The 27,779-nt window shown below is 39.6% G+C and overlaps 4 protein-coding genes across 5 annotated transcripts; 1 reads left to right on the plus strand and 3 right to left on the minus strand.

Moving 5' to 3' along the window:
* The first annotated feature begins 1,619 nt into the window (after positions 1–1,619).
* Positions 1,620–3,737, plus strand: LOC144518986 (hairy/enhancer-of-split related with YRPW motif protein 1-like). Its single transcript, XM_078251869.1, has 5 exons — positions 1,620–1,783; positions 1,924–1,996; positions 2,108–2,191; positions 2,329–2,410; positions 2,521–3,737. The coding sequence occupies exons 1-5, from the start codon at positions 1,683–1,685 to the stop codon at positions 3,123–3,125; spliced, it is 945 nt and encodes a 314-aa protein (XP_078107995.1). The 5' UTR covers positions 1,620–1,682; the 3' UTR covers positions 3,126–3,737.
* Positions 3,738–4,917: 1,180 nt separating this feature from the next.
* Positions 4,918–9,115, minus strand: stmn2a (stathmin 2a). Its single transcript, XM_078253061.1, has 5 exons — positions 9,026–9,115; positions 7,099–7,194; positions 6,753–6,925; positions 6,432–6,623; positions 4,918–6,304 (listed from the first exon to the last, which is right to left on the minus strand). Exons 1-5 carry the CDS (start codon positions 9,042–9,044, stop codon positions 6,245–6,247), a joined length of 540 nt encoding a protein of 179 aa, XP_078109187.1. The 5' UTR covers positions 9,045–9,115; the 3' UTR covers positions 4,918–6,244.
* A 584-nt stretch (positions 9,116–9,699) lies between these two features.
* Positions 9,700–14,267, minus strand: upp1 (uridine phosphorylase 1). Its single transcript, XM_078253059.1, has 8 exons — positions 14,160–14,267; positions 13,915–13,974; positions 12,326–12,437; positions 12,069–12,227; positions 11,850–11,964; positions 10,888–11,097; positions 10,642–10,788; positions 9,700–10,536 (listed from the first exon to the last, which is right to left on the minus strand). The coding sequence occupies exons 2-8, from the start codon at positions 13,953–13,955 to the stop codon at positions 10,385–10,387; spliced, it is 936 nt and encodes a 311-aa protein (XP_078109185.1). The 5' UTR covers positions 13,956–13,974; positions 14,160–14,267; the 3' UTR covers positions 9,700–10,384.
* A 1,084-nt stretch (positions 14,268–15,351) lies between these two features.
* On the minus strand, positions 15,352–27,003 carry LOC144519713 (RNA-binding protein 12B-like). 2 transcript variants are annotated; one of them, XM_078253063.1, is made up of 8 exons: positions 26,872–27,003; positions 18,566–18,749; positions 17,515–17,596; positions 17,351–17,409; positions 16,504–16,561; positions 16,199–16,305; positions 16,041–16,099; positions 15,352–15,799 (listed from the first exon to the last, which is right to left on the minus strand). In XM_078253063.1, exons 3-8 carry the CDS (start codon positions 17,594–17,596, stop codon positions 15,772–15,774), a joined length of 393 nt encoding a protein of 130 aa, XP_078109189.1. In that variant the 5' UTR covers positions 18,566–18,749; positions 26,872–27,003; the 3' UTR covers positions 15,352–15,771. The 2 variants fall into 2 exon arrangements, with proteins under 2 accessions (XP_078109189.1, XP_078109188.1); XM_078253062.1 differs by lacking the exons at positions 15,352–15,799; positions 16,041–16,099; positions 16,199–16,305; ... (2 more) ...; positions 17,515–17,596; positions 18,566–18,749 and adding an exon at positions 19,559–22,140.
* Positions 27,004–27,779: the final 776 nt, after the last annotated feature.

A 27,779-nucleotide genomic window follows, 5' to 3' on the forward strand; every position in this document is an offset into this window, starting at 1 on the left:
GCGTGTTGGCTTGCAGTTGCTCCTTGGACTCAAGCTCTCATCCGCACTTGTCTAGCTCCCAACGCACCAAGTTAACAACTGACCTGATGGACAGAGCAGAGAAACAGCTGCTGCTCTACAAGGTACTAGAATGGAAGACAGCAGGGGGGGGGGGGTCATACGCCTAATGATGGCCTTACCAGACACGTCAGACTCAGGATGCAAGAATTATACCAGCCTCAAGTGCTGTCGTTTCCCAGACCTGACATTTGACTGCTGTTTTTATATTGTATTTCATGTATTTTATATGTCTACTTATATAATGGCAGTGTTAAGTCAAAGTAGCAATACCACGCTATAAAAAACACTCAATTACAAGTAAATGTCCTGCATTAAAAACATTTGACTTGAAGTACACAAGTATTGGTAACCAAGTGTCAAAAATAAAAATCATTTAGAATGGCCTCTGGGAATTTTTGGTATTATAGTATTGGATCATTATTATTCATGCATCAAAATGTAAGCAATACTTCAGTGTTGTAAATGTACCTAACATACATATAACACATCAGATAGACAATAGATCATTCACTTAAAACATTTGCCTTGTATTTACATATGCATATATTTCTATATAAATATTTGTATATACAGACAGAAATATCTGCTATCCCTAGAAAAACAGCCAGCAGGGATCAGTTACACAGTCGAACATAAACATTTAAGGTTCCCGTGTTTTATATAGTTTGCACTCTGACCCAAGCGTATTAGTGGGGTCAAAATGTTCACACCTTTAGCAGACCACCCCTGCTCCGCATCCAAAGTGAGGCACTTTTGTTTTGCTGCTTATGCCTATGTAGATTTGTATGCTTTTTAATGTAGCTCATAAGCAAAACATTGATCAATGATTTGCTTGGAGCTTGAGCTTCTAAAAACATGTCTGCTTCTCTTTCCCACTACACAGCAGAGCGAGGTTCACTGTTTTCATCCACAGTGGATGAATGATTCCCTGGGAAGGTCTGTCTGCGCCAGTCAGTTGACCTGTTTGCAGTGACTGGGGAGGAGGTGGAGGGGGTTTCCTAGGAGAGCCTGGCAACGCTGACTGACTAATGTTGGGCCTCCCGGCTGATCAATGCTGTTGTGGAACCACACAGCTGACAGCAGACAATGAACAACACACTCTGCTAATGGGCCGTGTGTCCTCCACAACACCAAAGAAGAAGAGGGCTCCCGCTATAGTGGAGGCCTGTTGCTCATGAACTGGGGGCTAGGCAAGGAACATGGGAAGCTAAGGCCAGGAGTCTACCGGTCAGCCTGAGCTGTCAGGCCTCAGACTCACTACTCTTTCAAAAGACATAGGCTACATTAAAAATCATGCTTTTACATACATAGCCTACATTTAAAATATCGGTTTAAACCATTACAGAAATGAGTTTCAGCACCTCTATTAGAGATTCCTTTTAGAGAGTGCTTTTACAGCTATTTTCCTAAAACATATGTCACTCAAATGCCAGCTCGATTTTAACAGGCTCAAGTCTTTTCAAGCACCGCCCACATCATCCCGGGACCGCGCCCCCCTCTCCGCGGTGTGAAAATGATCAGAGCAGAGGCAGGTCTGACGTTTAAACTCTTGCACAGACTCTCTGCTGTCAGTGCACCACCGGAGCGTTCTCTGAAAGGAGTAGGCTGCTTTTGATCACTGTATGCTTGGAAGCAAAATGAAGCGAAGCCACAATTACAGCTCATCGGATAGCGACCTGGACGACAATATTGAGGTGGAGAAGGATAGTGGCGATGAAAATGGGTATGTTCCGTTTTATGTTATAAATCATATATAATATGTTCTGTGGCAGATTTCTGCAACATTTCAACTTGCCCATGCCTATTTTAATTTGTTATCTTGCCTTTGTTGATTAACTATTGTATTACTGTTTTACCTTTCAGTCAACTCAATTCTCACGGCTCGATGTCACCCTCCACAACCACACAAGTCCAAGCCAGAAAAAGGCGCAGAGGAGTAAGTGAACTCATTCTCTCGGGTGCGAAGTTGCGCACTGCTGTTTGATAGATCCATCTGTTTTTCTCCCACCTGTGACCTAAATTACATTGTTCTCTTTACCCATGACAGATTATTGAGAAACGGAGACGTGACCGAATCAATAATAGTCTGTCAGAGTTGAGAAGATTGGTGCCAAGTGCTTTTGAGAAACAGGTAAATGGGTCATGCTACCATTATGGGCAGGCACACATTTGCCCACACAATACATGTTTTTATTTTTTGTTATGGACACTAGATAGGAAATGTCAATATTATTAAAAGTGACACTGTTCTTTCCTATTTCTTTACAGGGATCAGCTAAATTGGAAAAAGCAGAAATTTTGCAAATGACTGTGGACCATTTGAAGATGCTTCATGCGTCTGGTGGCAAAGGTAACAGGCCCTTTCTTAGGCTTTGGAAGATAAGTAAATAGCTCCCTAATTCAAAATGAATATGCGGTGAATCACGTGTCTAAACCCCCCCCCGCTTCCTTTCCTGACAGGTTTCTTTGAGGCTCATGCTCTTGCTAAGGATTACCGCAGCCTGGGCTTCAGGGAGTGCCTGGCAGAGACCGCTCGCTACCTCAGCATCATAGAGGGTCGGGACGGTACAGACCCCCTCCGTATACGTTTGGTGTCCCACCTCAGCAACTACGCCTCTCAGAGGGAGGTGCACACTGGACTGGAGCACTTAGCCTGGGGCTCTGCCTACGGGACTCCCCCTGCCCATCTCCCCCACCACCTCCTCCTACAACACCCCCAGGGCAGGACACCTGCATCCAGAAGCAACAGTAGCCCACCCTCCTCCTCTTCTTCATCTACATCTTCCTCCCCCTCCACTGAGGCATCTGGGACATCCAGACTCAGTGTCATGCCCCCCACAGAGACCCTCAGGGTGCCTCCCAACAGCTCGCTGGCCCTCAGTCTGTCTGTGCCAACATCCAAGCTTTCCCCACCACTGCTTTCATCCCTCTCCTCGCTGTCGGCCTTCCCCCTCTCCTTCGGTGCTTTGCCTCTGGTGTCCCCAACAGCCCTCAGCACAGTGAGCCCCTCCTCCACTCTGTCACGGCCTTACAGGCCGTGGGGTACAGAGATTGGGGCCTTCTGAAGCAAACAACTGGACTGAAGGCAACAGCTGAGCTGTGCCCACCACCACAGACTAGCCACCACAACCTGACTCTGTTTTTATAGCAATCAAACACAGGGGAACGAAGCAAACTGATTTCATTTCATTAAGTATCTTTGTACTCGACATCACTGCAAATTAGGGAAACTGATTAATTTTCGAAGTTTAAAAAAAGGTTTGAATGAACGTATACAATAATAAGGGGGAGATGTCAATCTCATTATGTCATAACTCTAAAGAAAGGAATTCTAAATGATTTTATGTTATTCATTGACTAATTTAGTTAACATACACTGTCTCCAGGCTGAGGACTGATATTGTGACATATGGGCCAAGAATATATGTAAGCACAAATTTACTAGAGAATTTTTTTTGTACACCACATAATGGAACTTCTATACGGATGTCTGTATTTAACATAATGTAGAGTTACTTAATTTGGTCTGCTTCTTTTGTGGTATCAGAACTCATGGAAATTAATAAGCATTATGTGCCATTGTTGGAAAACTAACCACTTGAGAATTGGGAACTTGCATTCTTGTATCTATTTGTAATATTTTTGTACCAATAAATTGAGTTTAAAGTTTAAAATGTGGATTTAAACCAAAGTTTTTGTTTCTGTTGCATTTGCTCCTTCAACTCTCCAGAATGTTTTGTTATCATAATGTATAATAGGTAGCTATTTTATCTATCATGATGCCACATAGTCCTTTATACAAGCAGACGAACTGCCCTCTAAGTGATTAAGACCTTATCTTCCCAAATGACATATAATCTGCAGGTGCATTTTTGTTACAATCCCGTAGAAGTTAATCATGCGATAATAAGGTCCCGGTTATTGACTGAAAGGCAATTCCTTTACTGTGTGCCAGGTAAGTAACCAAATCTGAGAGCATTGTTGCCCTTATGAATACCCAGGAAATCATTAAGAGCCAGAGGAAATCCTTTACAATGTTGCCCTGACCTCACCAGCTCGGGTTGGTCTGAAACGGAGACAATAGTGTGAACAGGATGGGGACATTGGAGGAAAGCGGTTAAAAAGTAACAACAATACACGAGACAGCTGGACCAATAAATCACTGTTCAGCTCCAATGTTTCGTTTATGGTCCTATCCTAGTGACACTGTATTTTTTATGACTCGGTTTTATCCGTCCATGCAGCACCTCAGTCTTCCAGGAAAGGCAGTCTGTGATTTGTTCCCTGAGGGCTGATGCTATTAATAAATAAATAAATATATTAAGTGTATTGTCTTCCTTCAAAATAACAGTCAAATTAAACCACCATATACAAAAGTGTCTGTATTTGATGTCCTGAGTGCAGATGCATGACACAAACCTTGCTGCCTTTAATGAGGATGTTAAACATCAACATCATGATTCTCATGAAAAGATTAAACATTAATGATCTAGATTTGAACTGTGTTTTTGTTATTATATTAATATTTGCATTTGGCACATTGTGAACTTTTGCCCTATAGCCTACTTTTGGATCGGTATGGGCTCAAGCTTGGTTTTTTTGGCTTAAAAAAAAAATCTGCCACCGCCACCTAGTGGAGGAACATTGTTTAATACATGCCTGATGGATGACTCATTTTGTATGTTTATTACATGTTAGTCTAACCCTCAAGGAATAAGCCTGACTATATTTTGATTTATGCAATGGTATACAATATCCCAAATTAAAATAACACTGGACTAAAACATGTATGAAAAATCAACTAGGGGAAGACGGCAATTCTCAGGATGTGTAGATAACTGATTTTTATTTGGCAGTTTAAGTTTTCCCTCCTCTATTAGCACAGAAAAGTATTAGATGGTGCATGCCATGTTCACAGAACCTCAAACCTTTATTCAGCAAAGCTTTCACAGAGAAATATATGAAGGGAGAAACACAAGCAGCAGAGGATGCAGGCAGATATCAGTGGTACTGTATATTAAAAAGAGACTAGTTCAGTGTGCTGAATGTAAAGCATCCTGCATTCATTCTCTATCTAATCCCCTAAAGAGAGCAGAGGCTAATGGTGCCTTGTGGTAAATTTGCATTCACACACACCCACACAGACATACATTATGTTCACACTATCAATATCAAGATGGGAGCAACAGCACATTCCACTGTCCAAGACAATATGCATGGTACCAGTATGGTGTCATAACATTCAAGAGCTTAATGCTCAAATACTGTGTATGTAACAGAGCTGCTGATTTAGCTAAAGATGGAATCATTATGAAATAGCGCTGTCAGAGTAAGAGGGAATCTGCAAGTGTATAAACAGTTGCTCCTCTTTGGGCAAAGACATTCTTAATATCAATAAACCACCTATCAAGTTCATTACCAAGCTCATTTCAGAGGAGGTGGACACTTGACAGATCTGTAGAGTTTGGCGTATTGTTAAGTTCCAAGCGTGCGTGTTGAGAATGTGTGGGTGTGCTTGAGGAAGATACAGATGGGATACGTTGATATCTGGAAGGAGCCTGTGGTGTATGTACACCGACTGTCATTCTTTACGAAGACACAGAAACATCATCATCATGACATCATCAGGAAACACTGCAAATGTCAGTCTACAGCCAACTCACAACACTGACGGCTTTCACAAGAAAATGGTTGTAGAGTCAAATTTCAAGAACTGAAACGTTAATCAATCACAAACAAAATGTTTGAAATTGTACAGTGCAGTACAGTACAATCATTGTATGTACTTCACCTACCATGATAGATAGCTAGATAGATAGATAGATAGATAGATAGATAGATAGATAGATAGATAGATAGATAGATAGATAGATAGACTTTAAGAAAAAAGTATTTACAAAATAATAGCCATAATCTCACTCATTTTTTCTAAAATCAACAAATCCATTCAACTCTTAAGATGTGTGTTATTGATGTTTGTATTCACTGATTATACTGATAGTGGTGAGTACTGGTGGTGTGGTGTGGTGTGGTTTGGTGTGTTGTGATGTGATGTGATGTGGTGGTGAGGTCCTCGAACCTCTCGGCCTCTAGGGTTGGGTGTCTGTTCAGAGGAGGGTGAGGGCGGGGCGGGACTGGATGGAGGGACGTTGATGGACCATGTAAGTCAGGACTTGTGTGAGGCTCATGCTGTCAGCTCTTCTCTCAGCTCTTTGTTCTTGCGCACCAAAGCTGCATGTCTCTCCTGAATGCAGCGGAACAACAGAGAGAGAAACGTTAGTCAGCAGGCAGCACCCAAACTCTGTTATACTAAGTCTGAAGGTGGACACAAAGAAGAAAACACACACAACTGAGAGTTCTGCATTTCTCACCTTCTCCTGTAGACGCTCAATCATGGCTGCCAGATGGGCGTCACGGTTCTCCTTGATCTGCTCCATCTTCATCTGGAGCTTCTCCTCTGCCATCTTACTGAAGTTGCTGTTCTCCTCCATGGCCTTTAGCAACACGTCCCTCTCATGGTCTCGCTTTTCTGCCAAAGCCCTCAGCACCTGGGCCTCCTGAAACTAAAATATGTAGAGCAAAAAATAGGAAAATAGACCAATTGATTCATTTTGAATGGTTTATAAAATGTGTTTCCTTTTTTCTTCATTTTTTAAACACCCAAAGCTATTTCAAACAGGTAAAATACTCACCTTCCTCCGGTCTTCAGCAGCCTCCAGTTTCTTCTCAATGTCCTCCAAGGAGATATCTCTCTTGGGGGGTGAGGGGAGGCTGTGGGTTACATCTGACACTGGAGACAGAGGCTTGAGAATCACCTCAAAGGCCTGGCCAGAGGATCGCTTGTTTATAGCTTTCACCTCCATGTCTGTAAATCAGACAATCATGATGATGACACCAGCAAAATCAATGTCCAATAACACAATATTTCAGTCCAACAATATGTCATTATTACTAACGTCTGTATTTACAGGATGGATATATACATCCATGGGTGCATACTTGATCCGATAGAAAATCAATGTTTGAGCTGATCCATACCTTCAAACTCACACACAAGCTTGTTGCGTGACTCTGGGTAGAAGCAGGAGCAGATGAGAGAGAGGACGGACAGCTCCTTCATCTTCTCTTTATATGCTGTAGGAACATAAACACACCATAGCATCTTATGAAAACAGTAAAACACACCTCATTACCACATATCACTGTACAGACTATGTCACCAATTAATAAATATACTTGAGATATTTCCAAATTAAGATATTACAAGTTAGGAAAGGAACATTTGCACAATAAAACAATTAGCATCAGATGACTAGTGTGTCTGTGCCCTGTTGCTTAATAATTTCTTGATGATATGGATAAATGTATAATGTAAGGGTGATCAAACTATGATTCTTTTATTGGATACTATACAGTAGACATTTGTGACTCATTTGAATCATCAAGAAATCAGAGTGCCTTGTCTTATTCACTTGCAGTCTGTAAGATGAGTGATTAGACAGGCTTGTGCATCAAGTTATTTCATTTCCTGTTCAACTCTCAGCTGATTGTCCCGTCATGATCACAATAATAAGAAACATTTATATCTATCTGTCTTATCGCAACATTATTGTGGAGTGTTGCTGTCATTGCTGTCAAATACAGCCGATTAATAGTCTTGACTTTTTATACTAGGTCTGGGGTAAGATGTGCTTTCAACTAGTTCCTTACTGACTATTTTTAATCTCATCTACAAATTCTGTCACTTTTTCCATGCTCTCTCCTGTATTTGACAAAGTGCCCACCTGGCTGTTGAAAGAAGACTACAGATTGTTAGTGCTGCTAAGCCTTCTGCTGCAAAGGCCAGTGTGTGAAGCGGCCCCTTGCTGCAGGGCTGGCCTGCCTCCCACCCTGCCATGCACCTGTCTCCTCCGCTATATCTCTGCCACCACACATACCATAATGAAGCCAGTCTGCACATCCTACTATAATTTTTTTTTTAGATCAATTTTTTATTAGCATCCTGCTACATTTTTGAGAGACCAAACGTGTTGCTAAGGAAACCCATGAAAACAAATGTGCCAAATGTCTGGCATACAACAATAACTGTCCATTAGAGGAGATGACTAATGCAGGCTATACAGTCTCATCTGATCATTTAAGATCCAGTGTGCTAATTCCTACGAGTAAATTTGCATTTGTTCATATGCCAAAAGGTTTTTTTTGCGAAATAAATGGCAGCCCATCTGTCACAGCTGGTGATGCATCCTTGGCACAGAAAGAAATAAGAAAAAGCTACAGGCACAAATCAAAGGAACAATCCAAATAAATGATCAGATGAAAACAATCGCGTTCAGGAGAAATAAATAAATATATATATATAGGCATAAAATAACCATAGCAATAAACAAATCAAAGTAATATGAAAGCCAGACGGATAAAGCACTCTCAGCTTTGCTGTCGGCTAAATGGTCGGCAGCACAGCATCTTGGGTGGGGTCCGTCTGCATTATGCTGCATGTTGGGGCCGCTGTAGCATGAACCGCAGGTGCGGCGTTGTAAATAAAGCTGTCAAGTCCATGTTATCGGATTATAAACTGTTACACAATACAAGGTGAAAGCAAATGAGGACTAACACATTGACGTAGATGAGGATAATGAAGGAGACATTTCAGTAACCTAATGACGGAGGATGCTTGCGCTTGTAAACCCATTCTTGCTGTCTTTATTACCAGACTATTTAGCTGAGACAATAGGCTCAATGTCGATAGAGAAATATCAAGGTGAGTGATCTTAGTTGTAATCATTCAAAATAGAATATTTCTGAGTTGAGCCATTACAGACGCACGACCACCTAGACAATACCAGGCCGACATGGGCTTTAAACAGAAAGTATATGTCACAAGTCCATCAATCCATCCATCCATGGATTACATCCGTATACATCCATGCATCGGTTTAAACATGACCTGTCTGAACACGCTTACCGGTTGCTGTTTTGGCCATGGCTGATGTATTTCTCCGCAGAGGATGCTGTAGCTCTGTTCAGGTGAGCGGTGATGCTGCTTAAGGCACTGAGTCAGCGAATAGACCAGGCTAGGATCGAATGGCAAACAGGAGGTGGGCACGCACGGGAGCGCGCAAACAGACCCTCCTCTCGTCCTCTGACGCGCAGAGCGATTTTCAGCATCCTACATTTATGTGACCGTATAGCCGACTTAAATGTGACGACGAAAGCGCAGACTCGATAAATGTTCTCCAGACCGGATACTTGCGGTTCAGTGTATGCACATTTATGAGAAAATTGCCTATAGGCCTACCTCAATGGATAGCCTATTTGTAGGCCATTTGTATTGTATTTGTAAGTTGACAGCAATGTTGTTGTCATCTAAACGATTTAAGATGTTCACATAGCTGACTGATCAAGATTATAGGCAAATGTTCTTGAGTGGGCTTTAAGGTAGGAACTAATATCTTTGTTTATCAGCCAAACAGTGTTTCAATAGAGATCATCTTCAAGAACTTCAGTTACTTTGTTTTAAATAGTCAGCAGTGTTCATATTGTTGGTCATACTGCAACAAACCACCTGCTTCCTGCACCGAGACAAAGCTGTAGGATGTACCTGTGCTATTTTTTGAGCCAGAACATAAAACAAACAACTCCAGACTGCATGAGGATTTATTAGTGATAATACATTCAGTGGATTTGTTGTCTCTGAAAATAAGTGACATTTTCTTTTGTAGATTTTAGCTTCTGAATCTTATAAAAAAAATTGAGAAGCCTATTGTAAAAAAAACATACATTCTGCAACAAACATAACAATAACAAAAACAGATACCAACATAAGACACTAACTTATCAAAAGCAGTGTCATTTCTTTTGGTTTTCATTAAAACTATTTACTCTCCATTTGAGCTGATTTTGCTACAGCACCGTTGTAAGCATAGACATTCCAAAAGTCATGAACCGATACAGGTTTATGGTTAAGGAACTTTATATGTTGTATAAAACAGAGGTCACCTTACATAAAGACATTTGATCAATATAGGCTGCTATATAATATTACTCACTTAAATTGTATTTAAGTTAAATTCAAGAGGAAACAAAAGTGAAATAGCACATTCCGGTTTATTAAGACAGTGAAATCATTTAACTATATAAGTGTGAACGGATAAATAAAAGGCAGTGCATAGTGTAACTTCAAGATTCTGGAGTTATTACAGGTATGGCTATTGGTGAGCAGAAAATGTATAAAACATGTTTAAAACTGAGTTAGTGCATTGCACTATATTTTCAAGAGACAATTTTGATGTATGCTTGCATACCAGTGTAATAGCTATTGCACTTAGCTACATACTGCTTTGGCCTTCAACTGTTTCCTAATGTAGTAGCCAACAAGTATCTGAGGACGTAGTTGGTAACTGTGAAGAACTTCATGAGACTCGTTCAGCTGATCCCCCTTCAGCCGATCCAGTAATGTCACACAAACCACAGCCGCTTTACACAACAAGAAATAAATGTTAGAAACTCAATGAGAAGAAAACAACTTTCTGTCAGCTATAAATTGTCAGCTATAATGATGCCGATATTGCATTTTCTTACCTCGTAGACCACTCAGCTTGCACATAGCAGCAAAAACTGATGACTCCATTTCAATGTTGCAGACTCCTGCTTCACTGGCTTTAGTGAGGTAGTCCTGTTTATCCTTCTCAGTGTAGGAGCAGAAAGCACCATCCAAACGGGCTTGCCCTGGGTGATTGATGAGACAGACAGAAAAGATGAACATTGCAACTGAAATACTTTAAATGTTGGTGAAAAAATTTGATTAACACATCAATGCATCAGTACCTTCGTAGAAATCCAGTGTACACATGGTGTTGCCTATCACTGTCTCAAACTGGTTCAGCTCTTTGCTGCACTGCAACAGCTCCTCAGCCAGGCTTTGGTCCAGATCAGTATTGCGCACCACCGTCTTCCCCAGGATCACCTGTTCAAACTTGGGCAGGAAGGTGGCATCCATAGACTGCTTGGTAACAACAACTGTGCCAGGCGTAAGCCCTGAAAAATGAGATAAACAATAAATTATAGTCTGAAGTGACAGAAAGCTTCAATTAAAAATGATTTGTCATATGTTCAAACATACTAGACTGATATCAAGTAAAATTAGCATCATGCTCATTTCCAAATGAACATCTAAAGAAATTCTTAAAATGATTTCAGATAACATGTCTTTAGTTCAATTTGTAATTCAGTGGAACAGTCTACTACAATGTAGTCACAGTTCCTAGAATCAAATCACACTATACCCTTTAGCCATGCTGAAAATTATTTACGTGAACTTCAAAAATATGCCACAGACAACCCCCAATGGCTCATGACATATTCAGAAAAAAGGTTGGTATACATCAGAATATAGATCAATTCTCTTATTCTGAAAACTAGAGAAGTACCATCTTGGGCTAATCGCAGTAATACACAAAAAGCCATATTGGATGACACTGCTCTAAAATCTAAGGGACTTTGGACTCCCTCTTGTGGTACAACTATGAAAAAGGTGTCTTTGTGGACAACACCCAGTACTTAAAGTCATCTACTGTATGACCACACTAACCATCTCATGGAAACGACATTATTTATCACACAGGGAGTCTAAGTCAAGTAATTTCCTCTTACAGAAGTTAATTTACAGGATCACAGGGAAACTAGCATCCTTGGAGTGTTAGCAGTCTTTGTGATTTGATAATGCAACACATGAATGATCAGATGTATTATCAGGTATTCTAAATACATATTCCAAATAATAAGCTTACCTATTCCACCTGATGTCCCAATGCGTATAATTGTAACATCTGTGCAATGAGCGTGATGGAGGAGCTTAATTAGCTCATGCAACATTATGGCAATAGATGAGATGCCCATCCCATGCTGCAAAACATAGCACAATTTTCACATCCATGTAGTTTATTTAATAGAAATACACAGATTAATAGGATTTCTACTATTTGTATGTTGTGATAGGTCTTACATACACTGACAGACAGTACAGAGCCAACTTTGTACATAGCATAGCGGTCTGTTCCAGCACAGATGTTTGGGTACTCTGATTTGGGGTCTTCCATACCGAGCTCAGCAGCAATGTACTCAATGAAGGATTTCATTCTCCAAGGACTGCCCCCAACACACACAAACTGAAGGAAATCACACAAAACATAAAATAATAGCAGAATAAAGATGATTATGGAGTTGATTTATTTCCCAAAAATGAAATGTAAAAAAAAATCATTACTTTGACATCACCAAACATAGCTGGTAGGTTGTGAGTTCCGGTTCCTAAACCGAAGTGGTAGAGGACGTCATCTTTCAGTGTGTCCAGGTGTGGGTTATGCACAAAAACAGGGCTTTTGGGGGAGATAACAGATTTTAAAGGGTCAGTTCTAGCATGACAATAAGACTGAATTGCCATTTTATTTTATTTCATTTCATTCATTCATTAAGAGGCTGAACAAATCCGATATGAGAGTATCTCCATGCCAGGTCAGTTCAACCAAATCTAAGACATACTTTCACTTAAACCTGTGCTATCTAGTTATGCAAATACTTAGTTTTAAATGATAAGAATCTGCTGTCACAAACTGATGTATTTTGGCGTACAGTGTTGTGTAGCGCCTACCAGAGGGGAGCAGCTGGAACAGGTTGTGTCCAGGGTGTGAAGGGCCTGCAGTGATGAGAGCACTGACCTGCCCGTTTCCTGACTGATTGTCCGGGGGCTTTTAATATACGAGTCTCTTGAGAGATCGGTCGTCACCACCCAAGTATAGAGTTTGTGGAAATTTCATTTGTGAAAAAAAATGGTCCAGATGAAAACCGAAGTCTGTGTTATTCTGAGTACTGTTTCAGGTACAACCCATTGATGTTGGTTTACCAAATGTACTTTTTCAATGCTTTGAGCAGCACATACAAAACCTGTATACTATACATACACTGCCAATTTATTAGTTACAGCTAGCTAAAAGTAATGTAATACGTTACTGTTGTATGTACTGGGCATGTTGTGCCTATTTATTGTATGTATATGTATTGTGATTTACTATGATGTGTTTAAACCAACCAGTGAAGCTGAAGGCAACTTTTGACATTTGTTGACAATAAAGACTATTATTAATAATAATACAACTGTTACAGTCCTGCAATAAATCCTACCTTTATGTGGGTTATAATGTTCAATTTTTGTTTAAACTGTTGTTGAACTGTAGCCTATTCTATTCTGCACTATAGATAGACGTTATAATTTGATATGAATGAATTAAATTAGTTTAAGCTTGGTAACCCTAATAAACTGGCAACTGAGTGTATACATACTATCAATAAGTGAGAAATGTGATTTTAAGATCAAGACATACTTTATTGATCCCGCAAGGGGAAATTACATGTTTTCACTCTGTTGTCAGTTATTACACACAGGCCCGAAAATCCACACACATGGACCAGGATCTATACATGCACTAATGGGTTCGATGCCTTGCTCAAGGGCACGTGGGCAGTGCCCAGGAGCTGAACAGGCACCTCTCCAGCTACCAGTCCACAGATTTAGGTGAACAGCAGTAACACTATCTGCCAAATTAATTATTAATTGTAAACTATGTGGAAATAAAGTAGGCCTACTGACACTTCCTTGTAATTCCTTTGTAATTAAATCACTTATAAGACCAACATTTTACATAGGCTACGTGTCCTGATATCCTGTCACACCTGTTTCCTCATCCAATATTAACCTTACAGCATAGCCTGAGCCTAGCCTACATGTGTCCACACATACATAACCATTTAAACAAACGTTTGAATTTGGGGTTAACTTAGGATAGTGAAAGTTCTGACCTGGTGCATAAATCGGTCCTCTTGTCGTCCTTTGGATTCATCTTCCTGAAAAAAGAAAAGCTGTTTCCGAACAAAATTATTCAGTGAGCGAGAACAAAACCAATTGTTAATCAGACATCGCAGCGCACACCACTTCATCGCTCACAGCGGGGGAACAGGAGTCAATTAGCTCCATCTTTACCTTTGAGATAAGCCAACAGGATAAACAAAGCCCAGGGGCTTAAAAACACCAGAAAGACATTTACCTTTGGTATGTTGCGGTTTGACTGCCGGGTGTCCGTTTCCTCTGTTTCTGAAAAATGATTTCACTCTCTCTCAACTGACGTGGACACCGTAACGTGAGCCTCCAGCCCACAATGACGTGACGTCGAGCACGTCACAAGCGTCATAACTAGCCCGCTTATAGGATGTAGACTACTCTGCCTCGGTCACGAACAAAGCTGACTAAAGAGCAGACGTGCAGTTACTACATTCACTGATGTCCGCAGGGAAACCCACAGCGTGTTGTAAAAATCCCTATGTTGCCAAATGATTTCTGGCAGCTTCATAATACACCTTGATGAATAACTTCCACAGTTCCTCAAACCCATCAGAACAATGGAGTGACTCATTATGCTCCTTTCCTGTTATATGGTGAATTACGGTACTTTTAAAGAATGATGTGAAAGATCTTAATAAAATATTGACCTTTATTTAAGGACTGTTTAACTCAACACTTTGCTTATTAGCTGGTCTTAAATAACTGAAAAACTTAAGTCAGTTTGCCTGATATTAAATACCTTCGATACATTACAGTGGTCCCACATTTTGAAATACCTGCAGTGTGAAATATGTATCTCCCTTTCATTTGCTGCATATAAAAAAGGTGAAAGAAAGGAAAAGCTTGATCATGTGGAAAAATTTATTTGTACTTATGTTAATGTGATAAATCTAGCAAATGTATCTATTCTTGTTGAGAGGCCATATCAGTTCATATATTAAGTAGAATACAAGGTTTAATGCTGTTGCAATTAAATCTGCATTAATAGATTTTGAATGCGTTAGCAAACAGCTGTCTATTTATACATCCTGATGGATTTAGGCCCAATATTCACTCTCATTTATGCTCGGTTTTGGTCTTCACCAACCCCCTGAGGGGAAATCTTCGACAGCTATTCACAGACTTTGTCAGCCGTTTGGTGCTGGGCAGGTAGTGTAGTGTGTTTATTAGAGCTTTTTTGGTGAAAACAGCTGCCAGCTGAGGCTGAAAATGGGGTTGATATGAACAAAGTTTTGTGAAATATGCTTTAAAAGAATTCCACAGAACTGAGGACAGAGTTGTTTCCTGTGTTAATGTGTGTTGAGCAATATCTTTCACATTACACATAGTCATTTGATACATTGTTAATATAAAAATTTTGAATTAGGTGCAAGAAAGAAAATGTCAACACACAAAACTGTTTAGCCAAACTTTCCTTTATAAGAGAAGTTAACATATTTAGGACTAATATAAGTGATGATGAGTCTGCATTAAATGGCATCTCCCCCCCAGTTTCTTTAAGCAAAACATTACCACCACAGTTGACGAACAGCCGTTAATGTTTTATGTCTTATTTTTTTTTACAAAATTTAAATACTTAATACACTCCAGCCAAAATCTTACAGTAGAAAATGTAAACATGCAATACTCATACTTAAGCACATAAAGTGGTGTTTAGTATTATTACTTTGTGCAACTTCACTGCAAACTTATCAGTCTCAAACAAAAATAATGAACATGCAAATTTAAATGTCACAAGTTAAAATTAAATTCACTAATTTCTCAGCAAAAACCCCAATAGAAACACTCTTTGGGAAGTGAACATCTGTGCAAATGTCTTAAGGCGAGTGAAGCCTTTCTGCGTCCCTAAAAACAGAAAATATATATTTATACGGTAATGTAAATGTAATGTAAAGATACCACACTGAACCCAACAGCAATAGTAAATCATACAGTAAGACCAATGATAGTTAAAAAGAGTCAGGGCTAATATACGTTAACTGTAGTTTTATACTAATGTGAATTAGCCCTCAAATATTAATATGCATTCAATTCAAATCATAATCTAGACTTTTCATGAGAGTTCATGTGATGAAATTAAACTCACATGTCTTCTTTTCCCCCATTCCATCTCATTTCATGAAGCCTTAGGTGCCCAAGATCTCTCTGTTAAGATAGTATACAACCATTATTTAATCCAAACAGCACACAGTTATTATTTAGAGAGGATACCACCATAAAATTGAATACCAACACCCAACTTACTGCCTCCATTAGGACTATGGGGTGCTCTGGCAAGAATTTCGGTTTCTTCCTGGCCTCAGGAGAACTTGCCAGACCAATTAAAAATTCTCTCGTGTAAGATATTCTGCCTATGAAAAAATATATATATATATATATTAAAATCAACATGACAATAGTTCAAATGAGGCAAATCAAAATAAAAGGCAAAAGTAGGTTGATATTCTGTCAATGCAGGGGCATTTTGCCAAACCAATACTGTAGGTAAAAAAATTGGGAAAAACAACCTGGAAAAACAAAAATGCATACAAAAACACTTTGTGTCTTACCTTCTTTCTGTTTGTGGAGGTTGACAATCCTGTAGAACTGCTCTATGCCAATATTTGCCTATCAAGCATAACATTAGAATAGTTTTAGAAAACGTAAAGCTATAGTGCGTAGTTTCTGTCTCCCCCATGAATGATTCTAATTAATGACAACACTATTGGCGCGTCCACATGATACAAGCCTTATGTAATTGCGCACGCTCCCCCACCCATCCCCCACGCAGTTGCTAGTAGCCAAGGATGACACGGAGGATAAAAAAACAAAACATGGACTCTTCAGAAGAGGTAATTATCTTCACTCGAGTTTCTGGGCGTGAAAGTCACCGTACGACATAATCTTCCAAACATAGCCATACGGAGAAATATAGAGAGAGTTGTGTGGAGCGGATAGCCTTGATTAGCTTTGTAGCAACTAATTTGGCAATGGCTTGACTGTAACGGACGTTCATTAATATCAAAAAGTTGCGCACTAAAGCTTTAATGTTCCCTAAAAAAACTGCTTAACAGGCAAATGGTTTATTTGAAGTTATTTTAAAGAAAAATGCAAAGTGTGAATCACACTAAAATACTAAAGAGCTGAAATGATTAGTTGATCTAAAGAAAATTAACCGGCAATAATTTTGATAATCCATATGCAGTAATTGTTTTTAATTAATAAGTAATTTGTGTCATCTATCAAGCATGCCAAACGTTGTCTGGTTTCAAGGTTTCAAATGTGATTTGCGGCTTTTGTTTTTATTTAATTTTTAAAATTTTACAAAATGATTAAAAAATGATCAACAAAATAATTGATAATGAATATAATTGCGAGTTGCAACCCTTAAATATGGTCTTCTTTGGGATTTTTTACCTCTTGATCCTCTTCCTCCATCAGTGCCTGTCCACATGTAGCAGCATTTATTATGGGCTCTAAATTAAGTAATACAATATTATAAGAGCATGCCATTATATATGAACACAATACAAAACCTTTGATATTCCTATAAGTTTGACCAACTGGTGCAGACTGCTTACCACTGTCAACATGAATGCAGCGGCGCAGGGGTCTTGCAGGCTCCAGATGTTTTTGGAGGATCCTCCTTCTTGATACCTCCATCTAGTGTCAGTGAGGTTCAAACATGTTTTAAATCCAATACACTCTACAAACCTTGTTCATCACATTTATACTGATCAGTGTTGGATTACTACAGGCATTACTAATGTTTCAATATATTATAAATCAGTGCTTTGTAAAGTGGTGTTTGCAGAGCATTAGGGGTCCTGAAGTGGGTCACAGCCACTGGCTGTATGTCAGGAATAGTGGTACAACTCTTTTACTCAAGCGGCATGTAGGCTACATATAACGTTACTATTCAGATATCAGGCTTCAACTGATCTTTCCCAATTCATAGCAGACAGGTGTGTAATGGGTTTCTATTATTATTATTATTATTATGAGCTAGATCAAGTATCCTGCATAATTTGACAGTATCGTTAACCTAAGTTATTTAGAAATAAGAAATACTAGGAAACGATCATTTAACACTGACCAGGGATTGGCCCAGGTTGAGTGTAGCAAAACAGCTAACGTGAGCAATTCAACAAAAACGATTTGAATTTGCCCTATTAGCTTTAAGTAGGTTAACAGTAAGCAAGCTTAACATAAATAAATGTCGGTGAAAACAAGTTGTCGAAAACTGTCGAAATCTTTCTACTTCAATGAAATAAGCAACTTTGGAAACCAGGTAACGTTACAGGGAACGTTCCTGTTGCCCATCAGTGTTCATGGCAGACATCTGTGTTACCATGGTCTACATGATAACGGTGCACCATAAGCGGTTCTGTTTTACGTTTACGAATCCGTTTATTTAACGGCCGGGACTGTGTCTAACGATTGTACATTATCTCGCATTGCAACATTAACGAAACAAAATAAAACGTTAAGCGATGACATGCATACGTTTGAACTCTGCGAAACCATAATTCTAACTTGCAACATTGGCCTAATAACTTATACCGGAAAGTAACGAGTTATCGACGTAGTCGGTAGACTTTAAAAAGAGACGTTTTATGTTCAAATATTCACCTGTTGTTTTAAAAAGTTCCCTCGGCGTGGTTTTCTGCCTGCTCAACTTCTTCTTCTACTATGCGTTTATTGGCGTTGGAGGATCGCCTGCCGGTGTCATCCATGGAGGTGTCATCACATGAATCCTGCTGAATCCCATCACCCTTATCCTCGACTGAACCGGAAGTCGTTCTATCCCTCAAACCTAAAATGATGTTGAACGATGTTGTAACCTTATAACGTTCCCCACCAAGCATTTAGCATTAGCTACTTGTCAACGTAGCACATATCATTAAGCTGGATTGATCGATATCGAAATGCATCAATAAATTAGGTCTCTGCTGTATTACTGTGTTGTAAGTGGAATGTAATCAATTACACAATGATGCTGTGTGGCAGAAAGCAAGCTGTATTACAGTTACTGAGTACGGCCCTTTTTCACAGCAGACATTTTGACTTGTCATAGTAGGAAAAGCACAGCTGAAATTGACACTTGATTGATCAAGTGTCCCAGTGAGCTATTTCAGTGAGTCAGCATGCACAACACCAGGGCCTCTCCTAAGTGGAATGCAGCCATCATTAATGGTTTTAAATGCACCTGTGCTTCCCCTACTATGACATATCAACATGTCTGCCGTCAAAAAGGTCCATTATTCTTTCTGTGACATTGTATGATTTACAATTACTCTCGAACATATCATCTGGGTTCCCATGTTTTGACGGAAGTTAAGAGTAACTAAGAGTAACTAGAGGGGTCAAAGGTTTTATGACTCCACTGGCAGGCGACTAAATGAAACGTCCTGTCATTAAAATAAACTACCAGATTTCTCTGGGTTTGAACATTGTTGGAAACATTTGGGATAATGTATGTAAATAACTCAACAAAATATATGACCTAGGTAAAGTCGTTTTTAGACATTTTAACGCAGAAATGTTACATGTTGTACCTTTAACACTGCGGCCTATGAGATAACTCTTAAGACATCCACGCCAGTACTCGAACAAAAATGCAAATTTAGAAAGTTTAAAATTTAGAAAGTTCTTTTTAATTTGAAATACACATTACAGATTCTCACAGTGGTCACTTGTCCTATTATCTTGTTTTACAAGTCTTGCTCTTGGAGGCAAATACTGTACATCCCACTTAACACTATCATAAATACAGATAATCACTTAAGGGTATCCCATTTAAACTAATCTTAAAAGTTATCACTAACTGATTCCTTTGAATTAGTGATTAACCTGCACTTTATATAAGTAAGGTTTATGTGGCAAGCAAAATGTGTTTACACTGCAAGTGACAGATGTGTGAAGAAAAACTTACAATTCAAAAAGGTATGCATTTTTATATTAAAAAATTACACATTTCACATTATTCCACACTATATTGTAAATTAAATTTAAGAAATGTCAACCAAAAATCTAGTATTTCACTTTAAGATGAAAAATGCATACAAACCCCATATATAGTCAACAGACTATAATGCCTATTAACAATAAAAGAAAACACAATTAAAAAAAATATATATTCACAATTGTATTGTGTAATCAAAAAAAGAAAAGGCAATTTTATCCCTTAAATCAACTTTGTTTCAATCAACATTGTACATGTCCAACCTACACTGCTAGGGCATGTTAGGTGCCATGAAAAGCAATGTCACTTTTACTCAAGTAATAGCTGTATTTTTCTTGGACCTATTGGTCTTCCACTCAGTTCCTCAACTGCTGTTAACGCCTCCTGACGAGACTCAAATACTGCAGTTGCAGAGCCTTTAGATTTTCCTCTCTGGTCATACTGCAGTGAGACAGATCCAGGGATAATGCGAAATCCATAGCAAAAGTCATAGATTTCTTCACTTCTGATTTGGAATGGTAAGTTAAGGAGCTTTACACAAGTGGGACCATCAAAAGGTTGCACTGAGGGACCAAAGCTACCACGAAAGCCATTACCTCTGTCTTGTGGAGCATGAGGGCCTACTGCATGGGGCTCATAATTGCCGCCTCCATGGATGTGAGCCTGTGCATTGGTTACTGGTATATTACCATCATGAGAAATCCTAAAGTCAGGGTACTCAGTGTCACCAAGGCGATAGGATGCCTCGCTTCTCCTGCCTGAGTACCGCTCTTCTCTTGGCATTGGCTCTTGCACAATTGGCTCTTGCACCACTGGTGGCTCAACACCCAATTGCCGCATCTGAGAACGTGAAATGCATTTCAATGTGACCTCTGACCCAAGAAACCTTTGTCCATTGAGAGAGAGTGCACTCATAGCCTCTGCCTCAGACCGGAAGAGAACCAACGCCTTTCCAACTCCAGCACCGTTATGGTCACGCAGCACAAACACCTTGTCCTCTGTGATATTAAACCCAAGGAAGAAGTCCATGATCTCAACTTTCCGTACATCAAATGGCAGGTTCCGCACAAACACACAAATTTTTTCTGAGTCATAAGGATCACTGGGGTAAGATTGAGGCCTCTCCTGAAACATTTCAGAGTTTCCAGAAGGTCCTACATCCATGCTCTGAGATTCCAGCAGGGAGATCATTTTCTCTCTTGAGATTGGCCGGGTAGAAATCCATCGGTTGAAAAACTGCCTTTTTTCAGGAGTCAAGGCATCACAATAGTCACGCAGACTCTTAAACAGCACAAACGCAGATCTAGTTCTTCTCCCATCACTGCCAATCAAGTGTAGGATCTGGTCATCCTCAAGCTTTGCATTACGAAAAAGTTTTTTTATGTCTTCTTTTTCCACTGCAAAGGACAGATTTTCCATCAAAACGCAGTACTCGTCGTCGGAAGAAACAACAGGCCTCAAAGGTGATTGTGACCTGACATGATGTGGATTCCTCTGATGGCGAACAGGTGATCTATCCCTTTCAAAGTTGTTGACAGCCATTGACTCTTTACCAGTAGCCCGACGCCAAAAGTCTGCTGTTGTTGTGGAAACCTCCACGTACCTTGACCCAATGTATTTCCTATCCCTCTTCAGGGCTTCGTGTGCATCCTCTCTTGTTGCAAATTTGACGATACCTTTCCCATTTTTGGCACCCTGTGCATTTTTCAATAAGACAATATCATCAATAAGTAAACCATAGAAAAAGTCACGAACTTCCTCTTCAGTCACAGAGAAAGGCATTCCATTTAGAAACACATGCACAAAGTCATCATTAGTGTTTGAAGCCCTCTGGTGATGGGGGGGAGGGGAATAATCTGATCTGCTAGCTGATCTCCTGACCGCCTCAGGATCCACAGATCTTCTAGCACGTCTTGCATTCTCCTCAAGTCGTCTCTTTTCATCTAACTCTACATTTGTTGTACTTCTTTCAAGCATGTTCTGCATCTCTGTTTTACTACTTAGTAGCAAATGAACAGGTGAACCCTTAATGCAACCTCCCGACTGCGTCATGGCTCTTCTTGCATCTTCATCGGAAGCAAAGATAATGAAAGCTTCCTCAAGCTCCCCACCAATTATATGCACCCCTCCATCTGGAATTTTGAGGCCAGCGAAGAACTTGCGAATATCCTCAGAACCTGCTGTGACTCTTAGTCCCTGTAAACGGATGACGACCGCCATGCTGAAGTACAAACAACAGCACCTGCAGACAAAAGGGTATAGAATAGCATTATTGCCAACAGAGCTTTACTAGCCCAGCGTCAATTTCCTGGTAGTCCAATATAACACAACTGAACTGGAATAGCAAAGTGAGACAAAGGACATCAGAGACAAGGGACACCATTACGATCAATGTCAACAACAGCCGCTCGGACAAGAAAGTAAAATTTGTGTGAACAGAACAATTTAACATATACTGTAGCTCACGCTCCAGAGTTGAACGTCCTAACTCACAATATCAACTCTATCTGGCACAATAATGAACCTTTTTCCCCTATATCCACCATTTTAATCAATCAATCCATAGGTTAACTATTCCAATTCATCATGTATGATTCAACTAAAGCAGTCAAATGTAAGTTGATCTGAAAACCCCTACTAGCCTAACTGGATTACAAATATTCATCTTGCAAATGAAATGTGATGAAGGCCACTTGTTTAATAAAACATAGCTGATTGATTGATGCGTTGCCTTTGCCAGGCTGAAGGCTAATGGACTGAAAATGTGTCACCTCGCAGACTGTGACAGTCCACAGTGACTCACCATAACCATCATTTCACGTTTATGACCCTTCCAACATTAATGCTGCATCCAGCTGTTGTGCATCACAATTGTTGGTCCGAAACATTCCAAGTTTACCAGCAACTATTTTCACTTATTCAGCCAACAAAGTGATCACAACAGGGTAAATTATTTTCCCAGTGTATTTGGAGGGGCCTTCTGAATGGGACAGCGCTGTTGATCCATCATAAAATAGGTCTTGAAATGCAGACTTGGAAGAAGGCAGTTCAACTGGGACACAGCTACTATGCTGCAAGGACAATGTCACCGTTGTCATGGCATAATATCTACAAGGCATTTGCATTCGCTACATCAGCACGAGCTGATGTAGCTAAAGCATCTCCAAATCTGTCATTCAACAGAACCACAAGCCAAAAAGCACCAACATTCAAACAATTATTACATAATGTTTTTGGTACATTTTACCATCAGTGTGGTAAAGGACCAGTGATTTTGCATGTTTAAACTAAGTACCTTCTGCTGCTTATATTATCCATTAATGGTAGTCATTTCCCAAAGCATGAGTCCTGATTTCAGATTAATATTTTGCCAAATTACAATTTTCAAATTTAATGTTTAGGCGCTCCACTCGCCAAAACACGTCAGCCATTGTAACTCACAGTAATTATGATTTTGCTTGTAAAACAATGTTTTATCCTAAGACTAATTTCCATGGCGACGACACACATTCCTTCTGTGCAGTTGCGCGTTGGATTGGTTAGCAGGGCAGATTTTCCACCTACGAGTAGTTCTGATTGGACAGTCTCTGCTCCATGAACACCACGTTTCTGACCAAAACAATACTAGCTACAAAGCACGCACAACTCAATCATCAACTTTAAAGCATATTTGCAGGAGGGCTGAAATCAGGATGTATTAACACACAAGACTCATCCACTGTAGCGCCACCTTGCTATAACAGCGTTTCCAAAATATCCCATTCATGGCTGAAAAAAACACTTATGGTTTGCGTTGTTTGGCAATCTACACCACTGCTGCAGTCTGTGCGTTCAAGAGGCTGGTGTTCTGGTTAATGCAATACTGTCAGTGTCTCCTCTTCTTGCCCATTCCCTGTCCCGCTCTGCAACATTTCCTCCTCTGTATACTTTGGTGCAAACGGATAAAGTATAACAGTTGTTCCATAGAAAGTGTGTCTTCTCATCAGTGTTCCCCATCAGGACAGTGTGCTGTCATGTAGCAAAACAATTTCCATCTGAAGTCAGCAAAATTATTTTCATAGACCATTCAACACAACTGTCAGGACGTTCATTTGTATTCCATATGTGGCATATGAATGGCAAAGTTCTGTTGTCATACCTTCACTTCAGTGTGTAAATGCGTCACCAGGAAGGATCCACAAATCAATCCACAATTTTAACGGTATAACAACTTAGTGTGACAAAAGTATGTCTCAATTGCCCTGTAGCACAAATCCTGACATGACATAAAACCAACTAACATCACCTCTATGGAAAGAAAATGGGGGTCTTAAGTATTGTAGCAAGCATCACCATATCTGAATGTGCACATTTTGTATGAATATATTCAAATGTGTAAACGTTTTGATCAAATGAAATTGTTTGTGTGAAAAATATCTGAACTAGATTTAGTTTTTGAATCCATACGGAGATCTTTAGCTGTGAATATTTTGTGAACAAATGAAAGATTTGCAGATCACTCTGCCTCACTCCTCCGACAAAAGTACTAGGTTCTGTCAGGGATCGACAGTAATGGTTGCCTTTAGCAACCAGATTGAGTCAATTGGCAACCGTTTCGTGGCCTCTGGTTGCCCCCATTGGCAACCACCTGTTCTCATACATACACACACACATATACACACACATATATATATATATATATATATATATACACACATATATATATATATACACATATATATATACATATATACATATACACATATACATATATATATATACACACACACACACACATATATATATATACACACACACACACATATATATATATATATATATATATAAAAAAAAACAAATCAAAACTGGAAAATCTTATTTCAAAAGATTTATAGATTTCAACATTTTATTTGGTCGTCTCCGTGAAGTTTAAACATTACGTTCGTGCACAACACATTTTAGCTGTTGTGCAACCGCTTTCCACACGCGCGTTTGCCGTAAAAAGACACAGGGAACACAATTTTCTGTATGTTAAAATCCGGTGCTAATATGCCAACGGACTAGCAATGCGGATTTCGGTGCCTCATTACAGTGCCACTTAAATGTCTGCGCTTCTCTCCGCTGCTCCGAAACAGAAGTTAGAGGCAACAGAAGCATCGCTGCATGTCAGGCTAGCAAACACTAATAACACGTTACACTTGGCAGCAGGTAACGTTAGCCTACCGTTAGCTATAATAGTAACTGGATTAAACACAGTTAAAGTGCTGACCACTAAAAGGTGTAAAGTGTGACTGTATTTCACTGTAGAGGATTCAAACACCAGGGCGTACAACCACGATGCTGCTAAAGCTTTGAGCTAAAAGACAAACTAGCACTTGGTCACTGCTGTTGTCAGAAAAACAGACGTGAATAAAGGTTGCGTTTACTTTAAATTGCTAAACCTTGTGTTGCACTCAAAGTTATTTTCTCATCTCTTGTCATTTATCAATTTACTGGTAAAAGAAGTAATTATTGTGAAGTTAATACGTTTAATAATATAAATCCCTTTTTTTGTGCAGATCCAAAAATTAATCTGATCTGTGACTCAAAACAGTTATCCGAACCGTGAGTTTTGTGATCCGTTGCACCCCTTTTTGAGAGGAATGGGAAATTAAATTGCAAGCCACTCTCTCATCGTTTCATTGTTAAAATGTGTGGTATAGTTACATAAGAAATGAAATGCTCCAAATATAGGCAGTTTAAAACATAGCAACCAAAAGCTGATGCCTGATTGCCAAGCCTGGCAACCACTTTAAAAAGTTAGCGTTGAACCCTGCCTGTGTGAACTTTTTCACCCATAACCAGATAGATGTGTAACTACAAATCTGATATGGAATGGCAAACCTTTTTTGTTACAGCAAACCTTTGCTGTGCAATTCCAAACCTTTGTGCAAGTCTTCTTTGTGCACTCACACATTGGAAATTATTTGTGCAAATCTTTTTCAATTGGTCATAACATGTCATGCACAGTTACAGGTCTCCTAAAAATGAAATCTATTTTTTATGGTGCACTGACAATGACAAATGGATCGGTTTTTTAATTGTAATGCTTATAAGCTGGCTACCTTTGTTTCTTAAGCTTGGAAAAAACATTAGGATGGTTTACGTTAGTTTGTTGTCTACCCTCGGTTTCTGGTCTTTTAGTGAATAATGATGTCTTGCAAGCCTGTTCAGGATGGGAATATTATGAATGCATGACAGTATTGCTAGATTAATAATTTAAAATACAAACCTATTTGTTCAGATGTCTCAGACATTCAAACATTTGAATTCATTTGATCAAAACATTTTACACTCTTGAATGTATTCATACAAATGTTTTCACGCATTTGGGGATACGCAGCTACAATACATTTGAGACTATTTTGGTTCCACACGTCTTGCTCTGTTGAAAACGCACTGGCATCGAAACTTCAGGGTTAGCTAGCGTCAGCTCTAACGTTACAGACAAACGTTAGCCCACTCCTAACCCGTGTCACAGAGAAAAACGAGCAAAGGCTGGTTAGCAAATTAAGTGCGTGACACGTAGCTAGAATATTCCCACGATGACATTCAACCATAAGGGCATTAGGCTACACGTTTACTGAAGAAAAGTGCCACGCCAGTTTAGCCAACTGTAACGTAACGCCGAACACACATAGCACGCTTGTCGCCATTAATAACCGGTTGTTCAACCCAAACGCAATGTGCGTTAAGTGACAAAAACATAACGTTATATAACCGAAAACGAATGTAACGTGGTGTAAAATGTAACTCGGTATTAGCTAAGAATGTGGCGAACATTGCTAACGTCCTTGCCGTCCAAACAAAGCTCGGCAAAATGTCGAGCTTAGCTAACCGTAGCTAGCCAGCTAACGTTAGGCCTCTGCCTGAGCGTGAACTCATTTGACAGACAACGCGACTAAGCGAATATATTCTTTAGAAATAACACCACATAACTAACGACAAAACTTACACAATCGACAAGCACAGATTCTAGTGCAAAATCGAGAATAGCGGATAGGTTCAGGTCAGTTAAGTTTGGCTTCGTGTCGCTCTCGTCTTAGTCTTCTTCAGAGTTTATTGGCGATTGCCACCCCCCCGTGGTTTTTCTTCTTCATTGGGTTTTGACGGCAGCTTGCATCATTAATGTTGCACTACTGCCATCTTCTGGAGTTAGTTAACTCCTACAGTGTCCAGTATGTCAGATTTCCCTGCAGTCTGTTCTCATCATGGATGTACTTGTGTATTAGGAAGCTGAACAAGCATGTTCTGCCTTGTCCGTTTTCACCACACTCCAGTATGTTCTTTACACTGCACTACACCTGTTATCCCGAAACATTTAATTTTTTCCAACATGTTCTCTCTGATACATATTTCCTACAATTAACAAGAACTCTGCAGTTTCTGCTACCTCACAATGACCACAAAAACAGTCGGATGCTTCCCTGTAATGTGATGTGTGCTACCAACTGGACTTAAGTGTGGAACAAGAGATTATGCAGAGTAGAATGACGCCACCTATTGTATCGGATGGGTATTTATCATGACTTTATGAAGAATTTCTGGATATTTTCAACGTTTTCCTTACAGTACTGTATAATAAATGAGACGGACGCCATGGAGAACACTCAAAACAACACTTTACTGAACAACCGGAAGCCGTCACATTGCATTCTGGGTAATGAAGTCCCTACCGCTGTCCGCTACAGTTACAGCGTTCTTTTTCACGATACATCGTCTTTGTCTCATGTGTTCAAGTCTTATAATCCTACATTTACCTTATTTCTTACTCTGACAGTCGTTTGAATTCTGTAATAATATTCAACTCGTTCACAACATGCAACAGCTTATTGTACCAGCTAGCTCTGGCCCGCAGCATCT

Source organism: Sander vitreus, chromosome 6 (assembly GCF_031162955.1).
Source record: "Sander vitreus isolate 19-12246 chromosome 6, sanVit1, whole genome shotgun sequence".
Lineage (NCBI taxonomy): Eukaryota > Metazoa > Chordata > Actinopteri > Perciformes > Percidae > Sander > Sander vitreus.

Bases quoted from the DNA above. Each gene is read 5' to 3' on its own strand.
- LOC144518986 (XM_078251869.1), top strand. From the start codon at position 1,683: ATGCTTGGAAGCAAAATGAAGCGAAGCCACAATTACAGCTCATCGGAT. The intron at 1,997-2,107 runs GTAAGTGAACTC...TACCCATGACAG, and splicing joins CCAGAAAAAGGCGCAGAGGA to ATTATTGAGAAACGGAGACG. The intron at 2,411-2,520 runs GTAACAGGCCCT...CTTTCCTGACAG, and splicing joins TCATGCGTCTGGTGGCAAAG to GTTTCTTTGAGGCTCATGCT.
- stmn2a (XM_078253061.1), bottom strand. The intron at 6,624-6,752 runs GTGAGTATTTTA...TACATATTTTAG, and splicing joins CTGCTGAAGACCGGAGGAAG to TTTCAGGAGGCCCAGGTGCT. The intron at 6,305-6,431 runs GTGAGAAATGCA...CGCTGCATTCAG, and splicing joins TTGAGCGTCTACAGGAGAAG to GAGAGACATGCAGCTTTGGT.
- upp1 (XM_078253059.1), bottom strand. From the start codon at position 13,955: ATGAATCCAAAGGACGACAAGAGGACCGATTTATGCACCAG. The intron at 11,098-11,849 runs GTAAGCTTATTA...CTCATTTTTCAG, and splicing joins TGGGACATCAGGTGGAATAG to GGCTTACGCCTGGCACAGTT. The intron at 10,537-10,641 runs GTAAGAAAATGC...TGTTGTGTAAAG, and splicing joins CAAGCTGAGTGGTCTACGAG to CGGCTGTGGTTTGTGTGACA.
- LOC144519713 (XM_078253062.1), bottom strand. From the start codon at position 22,118: ATGGCGGTCGTCATCCGTTTACAGGGACTAAGAGTCACAGCAGGTTCT.